Source organism: Pelodiscus sinensis, chromosome 27 (genome assembly GCF_049634645.1).
Source record: "Pelodiscus sinensis isolate JC-2024 chromosome 27, ASM4963464v1, whole genome shotgun sequence".
Classification (NCBI taxonomy): Eukaryota; Metazoa; Chordata; order Testudines; family Trionychidae; genus Pelodiscus; species Pelodiscus sinensis.
Genome location: NC_134737.1, coordinates 15,788,347 through 15,812,363, shown reverse-complemented (window position 1 = coordinate 15,812,363; position 24,017 = coordinate 15,788,347). Strand labels below are relative to the sequence as shown.

The 24,017-nt window shown below is 55.1% G+C and overlaps 1 protein-coding gene across 1 annotated transcript in view; it reads left to right on the top strand.

The window, feature by feature from the left end:
* Positions 1–957: 957 nt before the first annotated feature.
* CPNE5 (copine 5) overlaps positions 958–24,017 on the top strand; it is a 173,078-nt gene continuing 150,018 nt past the window's right edge. The window contains exon 1 of the mRNA XM_075910080.1: positions 958–1,198. Within this exon, the coding sequence (XP_075766195.1) occupies positions 1,092–1,198 (107 nt within the window). The 5' untranslated portion in view covers positions 958–1,091. The remainder of the gene's footprint in view (positions 1,199–24,017) is intronic.

Here is a 24,017-nt window from a genome sequence, read left to right as displayed (position 1 = left end):
ACCAGCTGAGTTTGGCCCACTCCCCTGCCACATACTCCATTAGCATTACTGGGATGTTAGCTGGAGTGGTTTCTCGCTGCCCCAGCCCTACTTGCACCAGTGTGGGCAACTCAGGAAAGCAGGCACATCGGCCTGCCCCAGTGATTCATACACCGGGTCTGACTCAGTGCGGAGATTTGCTGGACTAGCTTGGCTGTTCCTAGCAGTCCCTGGGGTGGCTTGTCTGTCCCAGTGCAGCTCTAGGGAGCCTGAGTGCGGGGGCACCCTCAGTTTACAGGCCCTGCATGAGGACTGTGTTCGATGCTGCTTCCCCAGACTGGGGTGGGAGGCCAGGCCCTGTTTTCTGATGGGCTGGCGTAACACACCTTGCTTCCGGTCTCTCAGCATAAGCATAGACTCACAACAGATGTGACATATACACAGCCCACTCCTCCCTCATAGATAACATACCTCTGGCAAACACACACAGCACATCCACCCTCCCCACTGACATCACCCCCCCCAAACACACACAATGCACACAGCCCCCAAACACACACAGCCACCCCCCCAAACACACACAATGCACACAGCCCCCAAACACACACAGCCACCCCCCCCAACACACACAATGCACACAGCCCCCAAACACACACCCAGTGTCATGCCACTTACACCCCACAAGATGACATTTCCAGGCGCCGCCCCGCCCCGAGCCATACAGACCCCCACCGGGCACACCACGACAACACACCCAGCGGCACACCCTGCCCCGCACAGCCACTGGCACAGGGCCCCCACGCGTGTGCGCGGGACCCGAGCAACGCCAAGCCCAGGCAGCCCCCCAGAGACCCCGCAGAGGCAGCCCCGCAAGGCTCGCGCGCACACCCGCACCCACACTCCCCAGCCCCACGCGCACGCGGCCAGGCTCCGCCCCACGCGCTCCGGGGGGCTGGGGGGCAGCGCCCGGGGCGGAGCCTGGCTCGGCAGCAGCCGGCCGGGCGCTGGTGCAGGCGGAGCGAGGAGCCGGCTGCGCCCGGCGCTGGCCATGCCCGGCTGCGAGCGCCCCGCCGCGCCCGCGCTGTGAGCCGGAGGCCCCGGGGCTGGCGCCCATGGAGGAGGCGATGGACAAGGGGAGCGACATGGCCTCGGTGAGCGACTTCGACCCCCTCGCGGGCAGCATCCCGGCCACCAAGGTGGAGCTCACCGTGTCCTGCAGGTACGGGCAGCCCCGGCGCCGCGGGGATGGGCGCGGGGTGTGAGCCGGGCCGCGGGTCGCCTGGGCTGGGAGCGGGGGCACTTCGGTTCGTGGCTCTCGGCGCGCCTGGTGCCGGGGGTCCCGGGCCGCTGCTCCCGGCGGGCGCCGGGCACGTGTGTGTCCCATCTGGCGGTTGTGTCGCTCGTTGTGTGTGTTTCTGTCGCTGGTTGTGTGTCTCTGTGTGTCTCACTGGGGGGGTGTGAGTGTGTCCCTGTTTCTGTCGCTGGTTGTGTGTCTGTGTGTGTCTCACTGTGGGTGTGTGAGTGTGTCCCTGTTTCTGTCGCTGGTTGTGTGTCTGTGTGTGTCTCACTGTGGGTGTGTGAGTGTGTCCCTGTTTCTGTCGCTGGTTGTGTATCTGTGTGTGTCTCACTGTGGCTGTGTGAGTGTGTCCCTGTTTCTGTCGCTGGTTGTGTATCTGTGTGTGTCTCACTGTGGCTGTGTGAGTGTGTCCCTGTTTGTCGCTGGTTGTGTATCTGTGTGTGTCTCACTGTGGGTGTGTGTCGCTGGCTGTGGCTGTGTGAGTGTGTCCCTGTTTCTGTCGCTGGTTGTGTGTCTGTGTGTGTCTCACTGTGGGTGTGTGTCGCCGGCTGTGGCTGTGTGAGTGTGTCCCTGTTTCTGTCGCTGGTTGTGTGTCTGTGTGTGTCTCACTGTGGGTGTGTGAGCGTGTCCCTGTTTCTGTCGCTGGTTGTGTGTCTGTGTGTGTCTCACTGTGGCTGTGTGAGTGTGTCCCTGTTTCTGTCGCTGGTTGTGTGTCTGTGTGTGTCTCACTGTGGCTGTGTGAGTGTGTCCCTGTTTCTGTCGCTGGTTGTGTGTCTGTGTGTGTCTCACTGTGGCTGTGTGAGTGTGTCCCTGTTTCTGTCGCTGGTTGTGTGTCTGTGTGTGTGTCTTACTATGTGTGTGTGTGTCTGTGTGTGGTGCCTGAGGAATGCGTAGCGTGGGGTTCCTCCGGCACATGGGCAGTCCTGGGCTGGTTGCCCGATGCCAGCCCCTGCTGGGGGAAATGGTTGCTCCAGAGTGCAGCTGTCAGAGTTGAATCCATTGCTGCAGCAGAGCTGCACCCTAAGCCCCTCTGTGTTTGCTTCCTCTGGGCGCCTGCGAGCACACCCCGCGGGCTGGCTGCAGAGGGGCCAGGCACCCCGGGCTGTTCCACTCCCACCTTCCAAGGCAGGGGCATAGGAGGAGTTTCTTTGCGGGAGGAGCAGTCACCTGGCTTGCAGCCCAGACCCCTGAATTGGCCTAGATCGGGTGGGGTGACTGGAGTGGGGGGTTACGTACACATCCCACCCTGCAGTCCTTACTCAGTCAACCGATTCCTCCCCGGTTGCTCCTGAGTTCTTTGTGCAGAGACCTGCACACGTGGCGGGGCTCAGCTCCCCCCAAAGGAGGCGTTGGAGACCTGGCAGAAGAGGGGGGAAGTGCATTGCCCTGTGCTGGGCAGGGGGCACGTGGGCCAGGCTTTTTAAGTGATTTAGGTCCCTTCCAGCAAAGACAGTGCACCCTGGGAATCCTCTCCTTGTGGGGGTGGGGCTGCCAGGAGGGGACATCACAAGGGAACCCCTCTTGGAGATTTCAGCCCCAGCCCCCTCCCACAGGGGCGAGGGAGAGGTGGGGCCCCAAATGATCCTCTGGGCAAAGTGCACCATGTGCCAGCGGAGCGGTGTCTGTGTGAGGTGCCTGCTGATGTATGGGCCAGTTTCCAGTCTCAGTCAAACACGGGTGTAAATCCAGAGCAGTGGCGTTACCTTGGATTTCTGTCAGCTGGTGTAACTCCACCGGACATTCTGATTGACATTGGGGAAATGAGCGAACGGGGCCCAGCTGTTTGTGATTTACACCAATGAGCAGAGAGGCAGTTTGGCCCCAGTGCCTTTAGTCTCATACCTGGCATGCAGGGAATACGTGGGGAGGCTTATCTGTGGGGCTGTGTCCTGAGCCTGGGTCCCCTGAGTGTTATGCACTCACGGAGCAGCTTTATCCCTCCTGGCCGTAAGAAAGGGAGCCCAGCCTTGTTTTCCTTTGCTGCTTTCTGTTCCAGAAGGAAAAATGTGTGTTGCGGAGAGAATGAGTGAGGCAGGTCGTTGTGGGTGTAAACAGGTACTGTCCCATTGGCTTTGGGGCTGCTATGATTCCCCAAGCAGGGATCTGGGCCAGCCACACCCAGCTCCCCTTCTCCCCGTGGCATGGAAAGAGCTTTTCCTCCTGAGGCTTCTTCACAAGTTCTGATATTTCATTACAAGCACCCACAGCAGGTGTTTCCCACTGGTTGTTTTTTCCCCTGTGGAGGTTGCCTGGGCGTGTGTGTGTGTGACGTAGTGGGGGTACCTGGCTGGTTTCTATGCTGCTGGCTCTGGGGTAACCCCCACTGGCTGCCGTGGGTACCACAACCCAGCAAAACAGGATGAGTCACTATGCAAACCAGTATGGCCAGACACCCCCCATGGAGAGGAACAAAGGAAGGTGGATGCTGCCCTGGCTGGGGGGCAGGGCTGGAAGAGAGTTAGTGAGTTGCTGTCTGTGAGGATGGAGGAGACAGCCTAGGGAGAGGGGCTGGAGTTTAGGGGCCCAGTCTCCCCCAACTCAAGGGGGCCTGAGGCATCCTAGCCCAGCTCTGGGACCAGATTCCATCTGTGCTGTGCTGTATCCTGGAGAGGCAATAAACTTCCTCTATTCCACCGGCTGGTGCAGTCTGTTTGTGCCATTTCGGGGTGCAGGAGACGGGGGACCCCCAACGTGCCGTCACAGTGTGTGTCAGGCATTGCCAGGTGGAGAGAAGGGCACCTGCTAACCTACATGGGTGGCTGTTCTGCCAATGCCTGCCCTGAGCCATCCCTTGTGAGCAGCATCAGGATGGCTCCAGCTCCTGCAAGAGCGAGTGTGGAACAAGGCTCAGTGGACACACACCTGGAAGGACACAGTGTTGGTTTTGTGATCTGTATCCCCATACGCTGCATCTATCGCTTGGTTGGTGTGCCCTTCCCCCCCATCCCTCCTCTCAGGGCTTCTGGAGTCTATTATTAGCCCTGACACCGATTTCTTGTGTGGCCTGGATGAGTCCCGCCCGCGTCTTCTCTGTGCCTCCATTTCTGCTCTCTCCCTAAGGGTGGTGTGGCTAGTTCCTGCCTTGCAGGGGTGCTGTGAAGAGTAATTCACTGATGTCCAAAAAGCACTTTGAAGATGCAAAGCCTTGGGGAGGTGATAAGGAGTCTGCTCATTCTTTGTGTTCCAGCCCTGAGATTTTGCTCTGGCCTGCAGTGGGGAGATGCCAGCAGTGCTGGGAGTTAGGTTTGCAGGGCTTAGCCATCAAGAGCTACAGAGGGGATTTGAGACCCAGGTCCCTGGCTTAGACTGGCCAGAAATGTTCTGTCCAAGTTATGTTTGGTGGGATGTGTCCTTTCCAAGGAAAGGAACACCTGCAAAGGGAATCGGATTTTGTTTCATTTGGGGGGGGACGGCGTCAGCAAAACCCCAAATTGGGGTGAGGCGACTGGTAAAGGAGCTTACATTTTCAGCTCTCAAAAAGAGAAAAAGAAATCTGTCTGAATTTGTTGACAAGATACCCACAAGCTTTCGAAGAAAACATCGGCAAAAATGAAAACAAACTTTTCCTGAAAGCTGTTCATGGGCAAAAGACATCCTTCCCCGCTCTACCAGCCTCTGGCTGAGGGATGGGTCGAACTGCACCCTGGGTCCCATCCTCACAAGGCAAACTACTCTGTTCCCATACTCAGCGAACACACAGCTGGTGCATGTCATGGTCCCATCGGTGCACGCAAGGCTGAGCTCTTCCTAGTGTGACATCCCTGGATCGCCAGGTGGTTTACAAAGGGGGTTAATATCGTCCTACCCATTTTACATACAGAGAAACTGTGGCACAGGGAGATGAAGTGACTTGCTCAAAGTCCCCCAGCTGTGGTTAGAACCAGGTCTCCTGACTCTCGGCCTGATGTTCTAGCCACTAAATAACGCTGTCTTCCAGGCGTTGTGTGTGTCAAGGGGCAGACACGTTGTTAATGAGCCTGGAGGTTTTTGCTGTTGCTTGCTACAGGTGTGATTGAAACCCATGGTGGCAGAGCTGGGTTTTGCAATGAGGTCTGCGCTCATTAGCCAGTACTTGTTCCTGTCCCCTGGGGTAGGGCCCCACTCCCCATGCTGGGGGTCGTAGCTTGGCACACAGGGTCAAGCACCATTCAGGTTTGGCCTGACCACCATCAGCCCCGAGTGAAAATTCCTGTTGAAAAAGGTGCCTGGATACTCCTCAGGGCTGTGGGGGAGCGGCCGTCCCCCTCCCCCGTTAGCTCTGCCTCTGGAACCCAGGTTCGATGTCTGCTGAGTGTGGACATGAGCCCGCTGGGGAAATAGCCACATGGGCTCTCCCAGGGGAGGGGCAGGCCCAGGGCTGGAAAAGCGGGGGAGTTGTCATGAGCTTTTGGTGTGGGGAGTCCAGGGCTGGTACAACAGGAGGCTGGGAGTCAAGAGGAAGGACGCTGACAGAGCTATTGCTGTGGGGACAAAGGACTGGAAAAGCAAGAGGTGTTCTTGGTTGGATGTTGGTCAGGATGGAGGGGCACTGGCCACGCTGGGGGCTACCAGGCAGGGGGTTGCAGTAGGGAGTGAGGGGTGCTGGGAGCTCTGTGGGTCGGGAGGGAGGAGTGTCGGCAGAGCTGTGCAGGGACCCAGTTTGGTAGTGTGCTGTTGCTGTGGTGTGGAAGAGCATTGGCCGAGGGGTGTGGAGTAGCAGGCACAGGCTCTGCCAGCAACATGGCTCTAGCTGCCAGCCTGCCTCTGTGATGGGATCCAGGGAAACAGCAGCCTGCTCCTCGCCTGCCTTCACACCTCCGGCCACGGAGTCACCCTTTGGAGCTTGTTACCAGGCAAGGGCCATGTTCACACCCCAGGCTGGGGCACCGCTCGGTGGCATCCCAGGCACCTGGCTCAGTGAACCACGAAAGGACGTGAGGTCCCGTCAGGCCCACTGAGAGAGGCAGCATCTTTAAATGAATATTTCAGTAGTACATTTCTGTGCTGAGCCCGTCCTTAAGTGTGATTAGCTGGGGTGGCGGGAGCAGGATTCTTGGCTGGCCTGCTGCGGAGAGGAACTTTTTAAAAGCTTGTTTTCCCTACTTGCTTGAGAGATCTTCCGTCCACAGTGTGTGCTAGGCCTTTGAGTTAACCAGGAATGAACAAAAGACATACCCAAAGAGTCTGCAGTATCCTGAGTTAAAAACCCTTCAGCCTCTCAGTGGTACCTTTGATGGCTTAATCCTGCCAGCTCTCTGGTTGTCCATAGAGACATCCAGGAAAAACAGGGTAGACAAGACTTGAATTTCTAATGTAAAAAAGGAACGGGGGAAAGATCGCTTAAAAAAAAAAAAAAGACCATGAATCCAGACACCCACACCTTGACAGAGACGGACAGACGGACAGACAGACAGATGCAGACCTTTCAGGCTGTCTTTATCCATCCTCAGGAAGTCAAGCAAAGGCGTAGCCCTCGCTCCCCTCCCCCCGTGCATGTCAGCTGTCCCTTAGTTTCCAGTCTGTCTTCGCAGTGTGTCTATGACAGTGGCTCATTTGCTGCTGCCCTTTCCATTTCTTAGCAACAATCAGCACCAGCCACTCTGCCAGATTGGAACGGTTTAAAGAGGGATTAATTGGGGCCCTGAATACATTCATCAGGGCTCTTTCTTGCCCCACGCACAGTCACGCATGATGGATTCGCTGTCCCTGTGCTGCTAGAGGGCTGGCGAGTTGGTGCAGGCGGGACGGTGTTGTCGGCTTTGCCCAATCAGAGAGCAGCTCTCCCACATAACTAGTTTTTCTTTTAACGCACGTTGTGTTGGAAGAAGGTTTCCCCATTAAAGCAGAATGTGTCCACGGGAAATACTGGCTCCTAGCTGAGGGTGTGCTGTGTGCCAGCTCAAACCGCTTACATAATACATGTTTGCCTTGACTGGGCTTACAGGAAATCCTTCCCCTTGTACAGTAGCATTCTCCCAGCAGGCTGCCATTGGTACCCTAGAGACAAAGATGGGGGAAACTGAGGCACACCATGGTGAAAGGACTTGTCTGAGGTCACATAGTGAGGGCTGGATCTTCACTGCTACAAAGGAGTGTGACACCCTGACTTCAGTTGACACCACCTGAGGATCTGGTCCTTTTAGTGGCAAAATGCCCAGGTCTCCTACAAGGGTCACTCAACCCCTAGGGCTGTGCAGATACCATTGGGTCTCTCCCGCTTCACTCTGGATCATGGGATTGTTTTCATCCGTGCGCTCCGTTACGAATGGCGGCTGTCTTGGCATGCACCAGTCCATCCTTGGCATCTGAGCAGAACAGACTGTGGCCAAGTTTTCCAGGGGTTTCTTCACGGGTGCTCCACCATGGCACAGGACAGCTGCATGCTTGCCCTGCTCTGAGCACAGATGCAAGAGGAGGTGGCTTCAGCTGGAGATTGGACAAGGGAGGCTGGCCGGAGTGCTGCTGCTCTCCCCTGGGAGGCGGGCTGGCGGGGGTGGAACTGGACACAGCAATGGGAGCCCCGTCAGTCCTGAGCGGCCCCGTGTGCACACCTAGACTGTCTGACGCTGCTGCTGCCTCTGTCTGGTCTGGAGCAGGATGCACTCTGCAGGGATGGGCCAGGTGTGTCCCGGGGAAAGTGGAAGGGGGCAAGGAGGCAGGCAGTGGTGGTGACTTTGAGCAGACCAGCCTGCGGCCAGTAATGCAGCAGGAGCAGTGGGGAGGGGAAGGGCCTGTCTGGGGAACACCGGGACAGGGGAGAGCAGGCATGGCTCTCAGTCCTTGCTGCTTCACGCTGCAGAGGTGGGTTTGCTTCCCAAATGCCTTGACATAGGAGCGTGAGCCCCGCTGACGGGTGATAAAATTTGTGCTCCTAGGCTGCCGGGGAGCCTCTGAGAGCGCCTGCTTGCAGGGAGGAGGGAGAGGCTATTTCAGGGATGCAGTTAAATGCAGGTTGCCAGAGCTCTGTGGTGAATATAAATTCAGTTCACAGTATATGATGCCCCGAGCGAATAGATTTTAATGACAAATCACAGCTGAGGAGCAGTAGGAAGCAAGCCGCTGGTTGGGGAGCCAGCACCCCGTGCAGAGAGCGGGTTGTGCCAAGCGGAATCATCGAATTGGGCAAAGCCTCCGGCTGCACGAATTGGTGTCGCTCCATGAACTCTCAGCAGTTGTGGATCTGTGGGGCCAGGGACTGAGAGGAAGATCCCAGGTGACAGGCACACGCTGATGTGGGTGGAAGCTGCTGCTAATGGGCACATGTCCACGTCCCCACAGCCAGAAGAGTCCCAGCAGAATGGCCACAGAGCCTGGACTTCCGCATTCCTCCTTTGAAATGTACAAGAGCCCCCGCGGGGACTCTTGTGCATTTCAAAGTGGCAGCGCGGCATGGAGCCTGGGGTCAGCTGACTGTGGGCTCTGTGTGGCATTTCCCCAGAACCTGGGGTCAGCTGGGGACACCCCAGCTAATCCTGGGTTTCACAGAAATGCCGCCCTGGAGCCCAGGATCCACTGGGGACTCCCCACTGACCCTGGGCTCCACGTGTGGCAGCACCGTACAGCTGATCCTGATCGCAGGATCCTGGGATCAGCTGTGTGGCGCTGCCGCTTTGAAGTACCTCCTCTCCCCCGCCCCTTTTGCTGCCTTTATCTGATAGAGGCAGCAAGCCAGGGGGTGGGGTGGGAATTGACTAGTCAACTAGTCTACGTTGGGGATCTCGGCCCATGTCAGGCCCCATCCCCAGCAGAGCCACAGCTCCTCCAAAATGCATCCCTCCCTCCCGGATCTCCCCTGCGCTCAGAGATCCAAATGGGTTCAGACTGGCTGAGTTGGAATGGTCCCAGAGTTCTGGAGGCTTGGGACCCAGCCCTGCCTCGGCTTGAGAATGTGTGGAAGAGCTTCAAGCTAGGCTGGGAACAGCCGGGAAGAGAGTCGGTGTCTGCCAGCCCTACTCCCATGTTTGCTCAGCAGCTGGGCATGGCCTCAGCTCAGGCTTTGTTCTCTCCGCTGGAATCTCAACAGGGAGCAGAGGACGACTCAGTTGGCAGCTTTCTCCTGGGACGTACAATCCAGGAAGTTTTTGAAGAAAGTTGGGGACAACTTCCTGGTACACGTGCTGAAGGAACCGACCAGGGCCCATGCGCAGCTTGACCTGCTGCTCACAAACGGAGGAATTAGTAGGGGAAGTAGATGGTGGTGGCAACCTAGGCAGCAGTGATCATGAGATGGACGAGTTCAGGATCTGACCAAAGGAAGAAAGAGCAGCAACATGCACACCTTGGACTTCAGAAAAGCAGCCTCTGATTCCCTCAGAGACCTGATGGGCAGGACCCCCTGGGATGTAACATGAGGGGGAAAGGAGTCCAGGAGAGCTGGCAGTATTTCAAAGAAGCCGTATTGAAGGCACCGGAACAAGCCATCCTGATGCACAGTAAGAAAAGCAAATGTGGCTGGTGACCAGCTTGGCTTAGCAGTGAAATCCTTGGCGAGCTTAAACACAAAAAGGAAGCTCACGAGAAGTGGAAACTTGGACAGATGACTAGGAAATAAAGATATTACTCAAGCATGCAGAGGTGTAATCAGGAAGGCCAAAGCACAGCTGGAATTGCAGCTTGCAAGAGATGTGAAGGGGGCCAAGAAGGGGCTAACGTGCCTGTAGAAACCTAAGAGGGTGATCAGGCAGTGTGTGGGGCCCTTGCTGAATGAGGGCATTTCAGAGGGGTAGCGGGTTCGTCTGTAGCTGAAAAAAATTAACAAATAATGAGTTGTCTAGCACAGGCCTGCACAACTCGGAAAGCGGCGAAGGCCATATTACTCCAGAGAAAACAGCTGCGGGCTGCAAGTAGGGATGCTCTCCCCAAAAATACCGAACACGTGGGCTAAAACTTTTTGTCCTGGCGTTTGTCTCTCCTGCACCCTCCCCTTTGGTGCCTTCCCCTTTCTCCTGACCTGCCCCCCGCCCCTCAGCACAAGCCCGTCCCCCCCCCCCCCGGCTTCTGCCTTCCAATTTGCGGGTCTGCCGGAGCCTTTTTGAATCTGGCAGTCGCCGGCCATCACGATACAACATCATGCCAGCATCCTGGCATCTGCCGGCGTCCTGCCCTCTGGCTCGCGCCCCGCCTCCTCGCGCCAGAGCTGCACACAGGCAGCCCGGCAGCGAGAATCGCTGCACTTCCCCCTCCCCGGCGGCGCTCCGCTCCTCCGCCCGGCCGGCAGATTGAACGTATTTGGCACGGGCCGCACAGTGAGCCCCTGCAGGCGGCATGCAGCCCTCGGGCCGTATGTTGTGCAGGCCTGGTCTAGCAGCATCTTAGAGACTATCAAAACATGTCGATGGGATCATGAGCTTTCGTGGGCACAACCAGATGAATGGAGTTAAGGGGTCCAGTTTCCAAATAAATCGAGGGAGAGGGGGTGGGAAGAGAAGGAAAAAAAGGGGGAAAATTGTCAATTAGAGGATCCTCTAATTGACAATTTTCCCCCTTTTTTTCCTTCTCTTCCCACTCCCCAGCCCCTCTCTTGATTTCTTTGGAAACTGGACCCCTTAACGCCAGTCATCTGAAGAAGTGGGTTGTGCCCACAAAAGCTCATGATACCCTCTATATTTTTTGGTAGTCTCTAAGACAACAGAGTTTTTTCGAAAAAAAATGGCCTTTTTTCTCGAAAAAACTTCCCCTTCGTCTAGACTGCTGCCACATTCTTTTGAAAGTAAATCAAAAGACTGCAGCAGATTTTTCGACCATGGGAACCTCGTTTTACAAGGAATAATGCTTTTTTTCAAAAGTTCTCTTTTGGAAAAAGGCGCTATGTCATGCAAACTGTCCTTTTTGGAAAGAGAGCGTCCAGACTGCCTGGGTGCTCTTTCGAAAAAGCGGCTTGCTTTTTTGAAAGTACTGGTTGTGGTCTAGACGCTCTTTTTTGAAGGAGGCTTTTTCAAAATTATCTTTCGAAAAAGCCGTAGTGGGGGTACCTGGCTGGTTTCTATGCTGCTGGCTCTGGGGTAACCCCCACTGGCTGCCGTGGATACCAGGATGAGTCACTATGCAAAGGGGCCTCTCAACCGGTATGGCCAGACACCCCACATGGAGAGGAACAAAGGAAGGTGGATGCTGCCCTGGCTGGGGGGGCAGGGCTGGAAGAGAGTTAGTTAGTGGTTGGCTGTCTGGGAGCATGGAGGAGACAGCCTAGAGAAAGGGGCTGGAGTTTAGGGGCCCAGTCTCCCCCATCTCAAGGGGGCCTGAGGCATCCTAGCCCAGCTCTGGGACCAGATTCCATCTGTGCTGTGCTGTATCCTGGAGAGGCAATAAACTTCCTCTATTCCACCGGCTGGTGCAGTCTGTTTGTGCCATTTCGGGGTGCAGGAGATGGGGGACCCCAAATGCGCTGTAAAAGAAAGAGACTTGCAGTCTAGACGTAGCCTAAGATGCTGAATGAGGGAGGTAATCTAGTGACAGATGATGTGGGGAAAGCTGAAGTACTCAAGGCTTTCTTTGCCTCTGTCTTCACAGACAAGATCAGCTCCCAGACTAATGCACTAGGCCACACAGCATGGGGAGGAAGTGAGCAGCTCTCAGTGGAGAAAGAACAGGTTAAGAGCTATTTAGAAAAGCTGGATGCACACAAACCCATGGAGCCAGATCTAATGCATCCAAGGGTGCTGAAGGAGTTGGTAGCTTTCTTTTCAGAGCCTTTGGCCATTATATTGGAAAACTCGTGGAGATCATGGAGGTCCCAGACAATTGGAAAAAGGCAAATGTGGTGCCCATATTTAAAAAAGGGAATAAGGACGATCCAGGGAACTACACATCAGTCATCCTTACCTCAGTCCCTGGAAAAATCATGGAATCCATTCTGAGGCACTTGAAAGAGAGGAAAGTGATCATAGACTCATAGACTTTAAGGTCAGAAGGGACCATTATGATAATCTAGTCTGACCCCCTGCACAGTGCAGGCCACAAAATCTCACCCACCCCTTAGAATAATCCTCTCACCTATATCTCAGATATTGAAGCCTTCAAATACTTTGAAGACCCCAAGATGCAGAGAATCCTCTATCTGTGATCTGTGCCCCATGCTACAGAGGAAGGCGAACTTAGAAACTATCAGAAACTATCAACTGGGATTCACCATCTGTCTTGCTTCTATGATGAGGTACCTGGCTCTGTGGACGTGGGAAAGTCAATGGATGTGATAAACCTGGACTTTAGCAAAGCTTTTGATACGGTCTCCCACAGTATTCTTGCCAGCAAGTTAAGGAAGTGTCAATTGGATACATGGACTGTAAGGTGGTTAGAAAACTGACTAGATTGTCGGGCTCAATGGATAGTGATCAACAGCTTGATGTCTGGGTGGCGGTCGATATCAAATGGAGTGCCCCAAAGGTTGGTTCTGGGGCTGGTTTTGTTCAACATCTTTATTAATGATCTGGACGAGGGGATGGATTGCACCCTCAGCAAGTTTGCAGGTGACACTAAGCTTGGGGAAAAGATAGATACGTTGGGGGGCAGGGACAGGGTCCAGAGTGACTTAGACAGATTAGAGGATTGGGCCACAAGAAATCTGATGAGGTTCAACAAGGACAAGTGCAGAGTCCTGCCCTTGGGACGGAAGAATCCCAAGCATTGTTACAGGCTGGGGACTGAATGGCTAAGTAGCAGTTCTGCAGAAAAGGACCTGGGGGTTACAGTGGACGAAGAGCTGGATCAGAGTCAACAGTGAGTCCTTGTAGCCAAGAAGGCGGATGGTATATTAGGGTGCATTAGGAGGAGCATTGCCAGCAGATCTGGAAGTTATTATTCCCCTTTATTCGGTGCTGGTGAGGCCACGTGGAGTATTGCATCCAATTCTGGGCCCCCCATTATAGAAAGGATGTGGACGCATTGGAGAAAGGCCAGCGAAAGTAACAAAAATGATTAGGGGCTGGAGCACATGACTTAAGAGGAGAGGCTGAGGGATTTGGGCTTATTAACTCTGCAGAAGCGAAGAGTGAGGGGGGATTTGAGAGCAGCCTTCAACTTCCTGAAGGGAGGTTCCAAAGAGGCTGGCGTGAGGCTGTTCTCAGTAGTGACGGATGCAGAACAAGGAGCAATGGGCTCAAGTTGCAGTGGGGGAGGTTTAGGTTTGATACTAGGGAAAACTATTTCAGTAGGGGTGGTGAAGCCCTGGGCTGGGTTCCCTAGGGAGGGGGTGGAATCTCCATCTCTAGAGGTTTTTAAGTCTCAGCTCGACAAAGCCCTGGCTGGGATGACTGAGTCGGGGTTGGTCCTGCTTTGGGCAGGGGGCTGGACTCGATGGCCTCCTGAGATCTCTTCCAGCCCTAGGATTCTATGATTCTGTGTGTCATTTGTGGCTCAGGGGTCCTTGCTGAATGGGAGGGGCTGCTTGGGGGGAGATCGAGGCAGGTTATTTGCTCCTTATCATCCATGGGATGCAGACTTTGTGTAACGGGGCGTGGGCGCAGAGTTGTTTTAGTTTAGGATTTTTGGTCCAAGAAGGGGAAAAGATACAAAAATCAAATTAAAGTCAATTCTTTCTGCTCTGCAGAAGTTGGACTCTTGTTCTAACCCTGCCTGTAATTATATCACAGTGCCGCAATTCACCTAGAGCGGCTTCCGAAGACGTGTTTGGGATGAGTGATTCCATTAAATGTGGGCTGGGGGGGGGCTGAGCAGAATTTCAGATTCTGAGCACACTTATGACGGGCAAGTACCTCTCCTCTCCCTCCCCCTTTCCCTCCTGTAGCTGTGGAGTTACTCCTTGCCAGCAGAGCCAGGTCACGGCTCTGGTTCTGAGCTCACTTACTCTAGGATAAATCAAGAGTTGCTCGGTAGAAGTCACTGGAGTATTATTGGTGTAAGCGTGTGAGGGTGGAAGCTGGCAGTCTGTGTACATGGGTGACAGGTGGCCTCACCGATTTGCACCAGCTGAGTACCTGGCCAGTCATTTTCCTGCTGTGTCTTAGGAGGCTCTGAGTTCCTCTGGGGGTGACTGATTTCTGCTTAGCCATTGTAACCAGCAAAGGAATTAACCTGAGTCACTCTCATATGGGCACTGTGGGATCAGAACGAGAAGGGGCTTTGTCTGGAGCTGTACAACTTGACTTTCAAAAAGAAAAAGGGAGGGGAGCCAAGAAACACTGGTGTCGAGTGGATTTGATTTGGTTTCTCTTCTGTTAAGGACCTGATGGACGAGGTGTACCGGTAGTTCGGAATAGAGAGCCTAATCCGAACTACCTACTCCGTGCCGCGTGTAGCAGTGGGCACAGAGTTCGGACTAAGGGGGATTTAAAAATGGCGGCGCCCGGCAAGATGCAAATGAAGCCTGGGATATTTAAATCCCGGGCTTCATCTGCAACTTCGAATGCCTACATTAACCACCCTAGTTCGAACTAGGGTGGCAGTGTGGACGTACCCGAAGAGATCACCCTCTGGGAGAGGCTGGCACTGGAATAGCTGAGCACGTCCCTCACAGCCAGGGTGGGGTGTTCCTGGATGGCGCCTGCAGATTTGGGACTGGAGTTCACTGCTAAGAGCTTTCCTTGGCCTGACTCCTAGAATCCTCCGTCAGAGACAGAAAAGACCTCCCAGTATTAGGTCCCATGTGAACAATCCCCGATGGCCAAGCAGGCAGGCGGCTTGTTGGGGCTTGGTCTGTCTCCTGCAGATCCTGTGCTCTCAGAACCCCTACAGGACTCGTCTGGGCTCCGCTGGCCCTGGAGTGTGTGGCTCCTCCAAGCAGAGCTCCTCACAGCGAGACAGCGGCTGCAGCACGGAGAGTCCCCCTGACCAAAGCTCTAAGCCCCCCGTCCGTGGCTGGCCACGCCAGAGCCTCCCTGTGGTCTCTGCTGCAGGGCTATTCCTGGCATCCCTTCTGACTGATAGCCCCTGCAGCCTGCACTCCTTCCTGGCTCCCACCGGCGTCCTGCCCCCAGGAAGCTCGCTGCTGGGCGGAGATCACAACACGCCATGCCCCCGTGTCCTCATGCCTCCGCGTGCGCCCTGTGTCGCTGCAACGTCATCCGCTGTGAGCAGCCAAAGGCTCCCAAAGGCTCCGTCCCTGTGTGCATTAAGGGCATGGCCTGCAGGTGTGCACAGCACGCTCAGGGTCAGCCCCGAGGAAGAGGCCGGGGAGCTGTGATGTAGCAGTACGCTGCTAAGAGGCACAGGGACGGGGGACTTCTCTGTGCTCGGCTGAGCCAGCACAGAGCCAGCCACCGCGTCTGCCTGCTGCCGTGCGCCGGGCAGGCGGCTGGGTGCGAGGAGTATTTTTGGAGCACCCCAGAGATAAGGGGAGGCTGATGGGTCAGTTGGGTGAGGAGACCGTGGTGCCGACTCCCAGATTCTTCCCTATTTGGCCACGGGACTGGCTCCGCAGCTCGAGGGATCTGGCTTGGTTGAGCTGAGCGAGGGCAAGCCCTGGAGGCTACAGGGTGCGGGAGGGGCAGGCCCTTCCAGGGATGTGCCCGACAGGAGCCTGGCACATCACTGGGATCAGCAATGGCGGGGGGAGGAACGGACCTGCCGCTGGCAGGACGAGCAGTGCCGGGCGTGGGGCTCGATTCCCGGCTGGCTGACCGCGGGCGGGCGCTTGCAGGCTGCTGGACGCCAGTTCCGCCGGGCGGGTCGGTCCGGTTCCACTGTTAGCCCCTTGGGCGGGGCTCTCCCCCACGCTGGGGACATGCAGCGGCTGCTGTCATGGCCCAAATAGAGACAAAGGTCTCGGGGCTCCGGGGAGGAGGGCAGCAGTTCTGGGACTGCACAGTCCCATCGGGCCATCTGCACAGCCCTGGCTCTGGGGCTGGGCTGGCCGCTGGCAGAGAACTTTGGGGCCCTCGCTGAGCTTAGGAGCAGCCAAGGAAGGGGAGTCGTGGCAGCGCTGTGCCTGCTGCTCATCCCAGGGCACCTCACCTGGTGCAGGGGGCTGATTGGCCGGGTGGCCTGGGCATTTCCATCAGATCAGGCCTCCCAAGGGGAGGTGGGGAAGATGCAACTGACTCTCCCTTCCTGCCATCGTTGGCCAAGCTCTGGGCCTTCATTCCCTGCCCTTCCCACGTGTGGGGAATGGGCCGATCCCAGCTAACTTATCATTGGAGGCCTGGGGGCTGCTCGCCAAGTTCTGGGACTTGCTCTCATACATCTCACAGGTGAGGAGGAGGGGCAGGATGGAGCCATCAGCAAACCGCTTCCCCCAGCTGGGGAGCCCTGGAGGGGCTCGTCCCAGATCAGAGCCCTCTTGGGGTCTTTCACCTGATGCAGCCCTAGGTCCTGTGCTCTGCTCACTGCCCCTTGTGCCAATCACCTGTCTGCTCACAGGGCCCCCAAGTCGCCAGAGCCCCCTCCAGGCTGTCGGACATGGGCACAGCTGCTTTCTGGCCTGTCCACCCCAAATGACTGTCCTGGTCTCCAGCAGCCTTCATGGCCCCTGTCTACCTCTAGGATCTCCTCTCTGCTAAGCACCCCCATGGTCACACCTCAGCTGCCTGCTGCGCTGCTGCTGGGCCAGGTTTCCCCACTCTCCCCAGACAGTTCTAGACCCACCCGGCCTCCCCTAGCCCAGTGGCCAGTGCTCCCCCTGCCTCTGCTGCCCCCACCCCCAGCTCTCGTATTGCTAGACCCCCATAGTCACTGCAGCCCCGAGCACCCCTCCGAGCCACGTTAGAGTAAAACCACCCTTCCTTAGTGGTGCTAGGGGCTTCCCCACTCGCCTAGGCACAGGCAAGGCCGGGCAGCCTAGTTCTGAACTGCATTGGAATAGCTATCGGTAACGGTGCGCCTGCAGGGATCACACTTGGGGCCGGTGGATCTAAGAGTATTAATGCTACTGCTGGAGCCAAAGGTCTGGGAGGCACTAGCGGACTCATGGGCTGCTTGCTGGAAGCTCACCTGCATCTTTTTTTTGCCTTGTGTGTGACTGCAAGGTTCCCTGGCTCCCATGAAATGCAGCTACCTTGAGGGCAGAGCAGACGCACAGGGGCTGTTGAACAGCTGACAGTAACAGACTAAGCAGGCAGCTGCCTACCCATTTAGGAGAAATCACAGGGAAGGATAGCACTTTGCTGAGTAGGAGTCTGGCCAGGATTTTGTGCGTAATGTTCCTTCTCAAGGAATAGAGCTTGGATCCCTGCGGTAGCCACTAGGTATCGCTTCCCAGTGCGTGGATCAGAGCAACAGCACGAAACATTCAATCAACCCCCCACACCTCTAGTGCTTCTTGCTCAGCTGACCTTAGCTGGATGCCTTTGCAGGTCCCCCGGGTAGAAGGAAAACTCCCAGGGCTACCTACGTACAGCTGGCTCTGAGCTGGAATGGCTCCCAGGCCTGGTCGATGGGAGGATCGACTGCTGACAGAATGAGCTCGCGCGCTAATGAGAAAACCTCCTGAAATCTGTCGGGGCTAATTAAGAGACATGGTGGGAAACTCCAGCCCGGAGAAGTCAGACCAAACAACTTCTCAGCATCTTGTTAATGAGGCCGGAGGGCCTGACAGTCGCTGTGCAGACACCATCACCCTTCACTAGGGGGTCTCCAGGGACAGACGGCTCCAGGAAGAGGGAAAGCTCCTGGCTGGGGACGTTAGGTGCCGGGGCCGCTCCTGGGCTCACACTGGGCTAGGCCACAGCAGCTCCGAGCAGGTGATCACAATGGTCCCTGCTGGCCTTAAGGCTGGCTAAAACTGCAGCTGCCCTATGTGCTTTGCAGATGTCTGGGAGGCAGGGTCACACTGCCCCCTTTTACAGATGGGGAAATTGAGGCACAGAGAAGTGAAGTGAGTTGCCCAAGAGCACACAGGAAGTCAGTGGCAGAGCAGAGCTAGAAAAGAACCCAGGAGTTCTGACCCCCAGGCCCTTCCCTCCTGCTCCAATAACAAATAATCTGCAAAGGAATGTAAATGCAGTTCAAGAGCAGGGGCTCTCTACGTAAATTGCCCCTGCTGGTGCGTCGTTGGGGCTGTGCCAGCGCAGATCAGCTGGGGATGCAGTTCCGTGTAACAATCACACAGTGTGCTCTGAACAGCCTGGCGCCTCCCCCCCAGCCTCTATGGGGCTCTCAGGTGAGGGCTTCCTGCATTGCCCCGCCCCACCCCACATGTGTGGCACAGTACAGACTGTGCCTTGGGCTTCAGGTGGCACGTAACCAGGTTTCCTCACTGAATTGGTTGGCTGGTGGGATTGGCAGCTACGCCTGGCCTGGGCTGGCTACGCATGGGAAGGGTGATGTAAAGGCTGAACAGTGCCCCCCCCCCCCCCCCCGATAACTTGCCCAAAGTCTCTTTCAGCTGCAGCAGGAAATAAACCCAGGAGTCCTGCTCTCTCCTGCCTCCAGCCTCTTCAATGCGCCAGTGAGGCGCTCTGTGTGGGGGTGAAGGAATGAAGAGGAGAGAGGGAGCTTGGCCGAGGGTGAGACCCCCAGCCCGGTCTCGGACTGGGACAGGCCCTTTCCTCAGGGCTTCAGCTGTATTTCTGCCACACACCAGTGCAGCACATCAGGGACCTGCCTGTTCCCAGAGTCTCACCCTACAAGCCCTCTGCCTGGGGCCAGATCCTGTCTTAGGCAGGAGCCAGCCTGCTTCCTGTAGCTCTCCACTGGACCCAGGGCCTTCCGGGAGGCTCTTCCCATCAGAGCCTTTGATGATCAGCTGGATCCATCCCAGCTGGGAGGTCACAGGAATGGCTGCCCCAGTTCTCCTTAAGGGGCAGGGAGCCCCACAGCGCTGGCCTACGGCATGCACAGAGCATCGCACCCAGCCATTCAGAGGGGGCCGGTCTCCCCTTTCGAAACTCAGCAGCCTGGTTTGGCAAGAGGGCGTCTCTCACCTCGGGCCGCCGAGCCCCGGCCTGGAGCCGGTTCTATGCTGTCTCCAGCCAATTGCCAAGTCTGGTGGCTGTGTTCCCGCTGGGCTCTCGTTAACCCTCCTCTGTCGCCTGCTGGCTCCCGTGAGCTTCGTGGAGCAGGTTGGCGGGGTGGGCGCGAGCCTGGGAGGGGACAGCAGACTGGAAAAGAGAAAACCCAGGAAGTCCTGGCTGTGCCCCCACTGACCCCACACTGGTCTGCAGGAGGGGTTTCTGTGGCCCTAATGGGGATGTAATTATAAAACACCCATCGAAAACTGTAGGGGCCAAATTCTGCCATGAATTAACCCTTCAGCATTTCCATGCGGCAGTGGGATCCACACAGTGCTAAGCAGGACCTGGGCTCAGAACAACAGTACAGCTAATGCTCCATTCGCCCAGAGCGGTGGCAACAGCATGTCTCGAGCCCAGCATGCTGGAGTGGTAGTCGGGAGCTCTAGGTTTCTCCTAGCTCTGAGCTACTGGTGACCTTCGGCCAGTCACTGTGCCTCAGTTTCCCCACCTGTAAAATGTGCATAATGAAACTGACCTCCTGGGCATAGAATCCTAGGGCTGGAAGAGACCTCAGGAGATCAAGTCCAGCCCCCAGCCCAAAACAGGACCAACGCCAACTAAATAATACCACCCAGGGCTTTGTCAAGCTGACATTTAAAAACCTCTACAGATGGAGATTCCACCCCCTCCCTAGGAACCCCACCCTCCTAGGGAAATAGTTTTTCCTAATATCCAGCCTATCCAACCTGAGACCATTGCTCCTTGTTCTGCATCCATCACTACTGAGAACAGCCTCTCTCCAGCCTCTTTGGAACCTCCCTTCAGGAAGTTGAAGGCTGCTCTCAAATCCCCCCTCACTCTTCTCTTCTGCAGACTAAACAAACCCAAATCCCTCAGCCTCTCCTCCTAGGTCAAGTGATCCAGACCCCTCATCATTTTGGTTGCCTCCGCTGGACCCTCTCCAGTGCGTCCACATAGTTTCTATAGTCGGGGAGGGGAGCTGGGCAGAATTGGATGCAATATTCCTGATGTGGCCTCACTAGTGCCGAGTAAAGGGGAATAATTATTTCCCTAGATCTGCTGGCAATGCTCCTCCTAATGCACTCTAATATGCCATTAGCCTTCTTGGCTACAAGGGCGCCCTGTTGACTCATCTCCAGCTCCTCATCTGCTGTAACCCCCAGGTCCTTTTCTGCCGAACTGCTATTTAGCCAGTCAGTCTGTACCAATGCTTGGGATTCTTCTGTCCCCAGTGCAGGACTCTGCACTTGTCCTTGTTGAACCCCATCTGATTTCTTTTGGTCCAATCCTCTAATCTGTCCAGGTCACTCTGGACCCTGTCCCTGCCCTCCAGCGTATCTATCTCTCCCCCTAGCTTAGTGTCATCTGCGAATTTGTTGAAGGAGCAATCCATCTCCTCATCCAGGTCATTAATGAAGATGTTGAATAAAACCGGTCCTAGAACTGATCCTTGGGGCGCTCCACTTGAAACCAACCGCCATCCTGACATTGAGCCGTTGATCACTTGGGCCTGACAATCTAGCCAGCTTTCTATCCACCTCGCAGTCCATTTATCCAATCCAGACTTCCTTAACTTGCTGGCAAGAATATTGTGGGAGACTGTATCAAAAGCTTTTCTAAAGTCAAGGTAAATCACATCCACCGACGTCCTGATATCCACAGAGCCAGGTACCTCATCATATAAGCTGATCAGATTGGTCAGTCATGATTGGCTCTTGGTGAATCCCTGTTGACTCTTCCTGATCACTTCCCCTATCCCAAGTGTTTCAAAATGGATTCCTTGAGGATCCCCTTCATGATTTTTCCAGGAACTGAGGTGAGGCTGACTGGTGTGTAGTTCCCTGGATCGTCCTCCTTCCCTTTTTTAAAGATGGGCACCACATTTGCCTTTTTTCAGTCATCCAGGGTCTCTCCCGATCTCCACGAGTTTTCAAAGATAATGGCCAAAGGCTCCTCAATGACATTTGCCAACTCCCTCAGCACTCTTGGATTCATTAAATACAGACCCATGTGTTTGTGTATGTCTAGCTTTTCTAAAATGAGTATAAGGCCCAGTGGCAAGGGCTCCTCTGGCAAAGGTGTGACTGGGGAGAGTTTTCAAGCCTTTCTATTTGTGGCCTCATTGCTCTGTCTCATAGTGGAGGTCTCTTGCAGCCCTACAGTGGCTGCTAGCCCTCCGCAGGGCACTTGGCTCTGCCCTGACTCGGAAGAGAGCCTCACATAGAGCAGCATCTGGGATGGGGCGTGTTTCTAAAAGGTGTGCGGACTGCTCCTCACTGCCGAAGTTCGTACCCCAGAGGAGCGACTGGCAAGCCCACCGTGGAAGGTGGTGCAATAATACATTCCAATGCCTGGGTGCAGTGTGGTTGGCTGTCACTTTGTGGTATCAAAACCATACCCTTTCCTGCCCCCAAAGAGCAGGCACGATGGCCCAGCTGCCATGCAAGAACTGCCCATAATTCCCTTCCTGCCTTCTCAGGGACCAGAGAACGTTTTTGCAAGTCAGAAACAATTGCCACAACGCAACATGCTGTTATTTCACGTGTGCACCCACAAAGACGCACACGTAAGAATGGCCAGACTGGGCTGACCAATGTTCATTTAGCCCAGTCTCTTGTCTTCTGACAGGGGCCAGTGCCAGATGCTTCAGAGGGAATGAACAGAATGGGCCAATTCTCAAGTGAGTCTGTCCTAGCTTCTGGCATTTGGAGGTTTGGGGGCACCCAGAGTGAGGGGTTGCATCCCTGACTTGCTCAGTTAATAGCCATCGATGAACCTTTCCTCCAGGAACTTCTCCAGTTTTTTGAACCCTGTTGGAATTTAGGCCTTTACAACATCCTCTGGCAAGGAGTTCCACAGATTGACTGTGCATTGTGTGAAGAAAAACTTCCTTTTGTTTGTTTTAAACCTGCTGCTATAACTTTCATCTGGTGACCCCTGTTCTTGTATTATGTGCAGGGATAAATAACACTTCTCTAGTCACTTTCTCCACCGCTGTCATGATTTACAGACCTATGTCAAATCTCCCCTTCGCCATCTCTATTTCAAGCAGAACAGTCCCAGTCCATTTAATCCCACCTCATAATGAACTAGTTCCGTAGCCCTTCTCCTTTTTATTGCTCTTCTCTCTGCCTTTTCCAGTTCTAATATATCTTTTCTGAGCGAGAGCAACCAGATCTGCACGCACTGTTCAAAGTGTGGGCGTACCATGGATTTCTGCAGTGGCATTATGATATTTACTGTTTTATCTATCCCTCTCCTAATGGCTCCTAACATGGTTTGCTTTTTCCCTACTGCTGCACAATGAGTGGATGTTTTCAGAGAACAGTTTAAGGCTGAGCTTGACAAAGCCCTGGCTGGGATTGATCCTGCTTTGAACAGGGCGTTGGACTCGATGACCTAAGATCTCTTCCAACCCAGATCTTCTTTGATTCTATGAACTATCCACAATGACTCCAAGATCTTTCTTAAGTGGCACATTTAGACCCCATCATTTTATATATATAATTGGGAATATTTATTCCAAAGTGAATTACTTTATGCTTAAAAAACAACGGTCTAGTAGCACTTTAAACACTAACAGAACATTTGTTGTTTTTAAAGTTTGTCCTGTTGCAGACTAAGTCAGTTACCCCTCTGATACTTTGTGCTTGTCAGTGTTGAATTTCATTTGTCATTTTGTTGTCCAGGTTCGTGAGATCTCTTTGTGATTTGTTCTCATTCAACTTGGGACTTAACTAGCTTGAATAATTGTGTATCCTCTGCAAATTCTGCGCTCTCGCTGCTCGCCCCCTTTTCGACTACAGGCAGTCCCCGGGTTACGTACAAGATAGGGACTGTAGGTTTGTTCTTAAGTTGAATTTGTATGTAAGTCGGAACTGGTACATATTGTAGGGGAAACTCTAGCCAAACATTTCTCCAGAGCTCAGTTTTATTCTCCCACACCTCACTTCCCTCAGTCCTTTATTCTCAAGCTGAGGTGTCTGCTGAGAAGAGCCGCTCCGCGTCTCCCTGGTCTGCTGGGGGGAAGCAGCTAGTGCGGGGTTGCCTCACCCCGTTTGTAAGTAGGGATCCGATGTAAGTCGGATCCATGTAACCCGGGCACTGCCTGTATGTTAAGGTGCACTGGTCCCTGGTACAGATCCTTGGCAGCTCTGAAGTGTTACTGAGTGTCCGGGGAGGTTGAAATGCCCCCCCCCCCCCTTACTGGTTTTTGAATGTTAGTACTGGTTGAACCTCTGCCCAGGACTGCAAGATCCCAGGGGGATCTGCCAGACCAGGGGAGGTGCCTCCTCTAATGGCCCATGCTAAACCGCTGCCCGTCCTGCTGCTGCCCGGCCAGCTGTCGCTCCCTGGGTGGAGCTCTCCAGCTCCCGCTGGCCCCGCTGCTGCTGGGGTTGGAGCTTCCTGCCTGTCGCTGGGGCAAGAGCTGCGTGGCTGGGGCTGGCCTCCTGCTACTGCCCAGTTGCTGGGGCCAGACTTCCCTGCTGTGGCCCCCCGCATGGGGCTCCCAGGTAAGTCCCTACCCCCTCCGCCCATGCTACTGCCCCTCTGGGGAGCCTCCCTATACCTGGACTCTGTGGTCCTGCCAGACCATGCATGTTGCTGGACCAGAGAGTCTTGGTTAAGGGAGGTCCAACCAATATTCTCAATGTCTGATTTGTGTCCATTTACCCTTTTGCATGGACAGTTTGGGTTTGTCTAATGAACACGGCAGGGGGCATTGTGGGCATTAGTACATGGGCAGGTGGTTTGGCTAGGTCTTATGATGGGTAGGTTGTAGTTCCCTGATGATGTCCTAGAGATGCTTTACGTGGGGCTGTAGGTGATGGCCAGTGGTGATCTGTTACTTTCCTTATTGAACCTGTCCTGTAGTAGGTGACTTCTGGCTACCCACC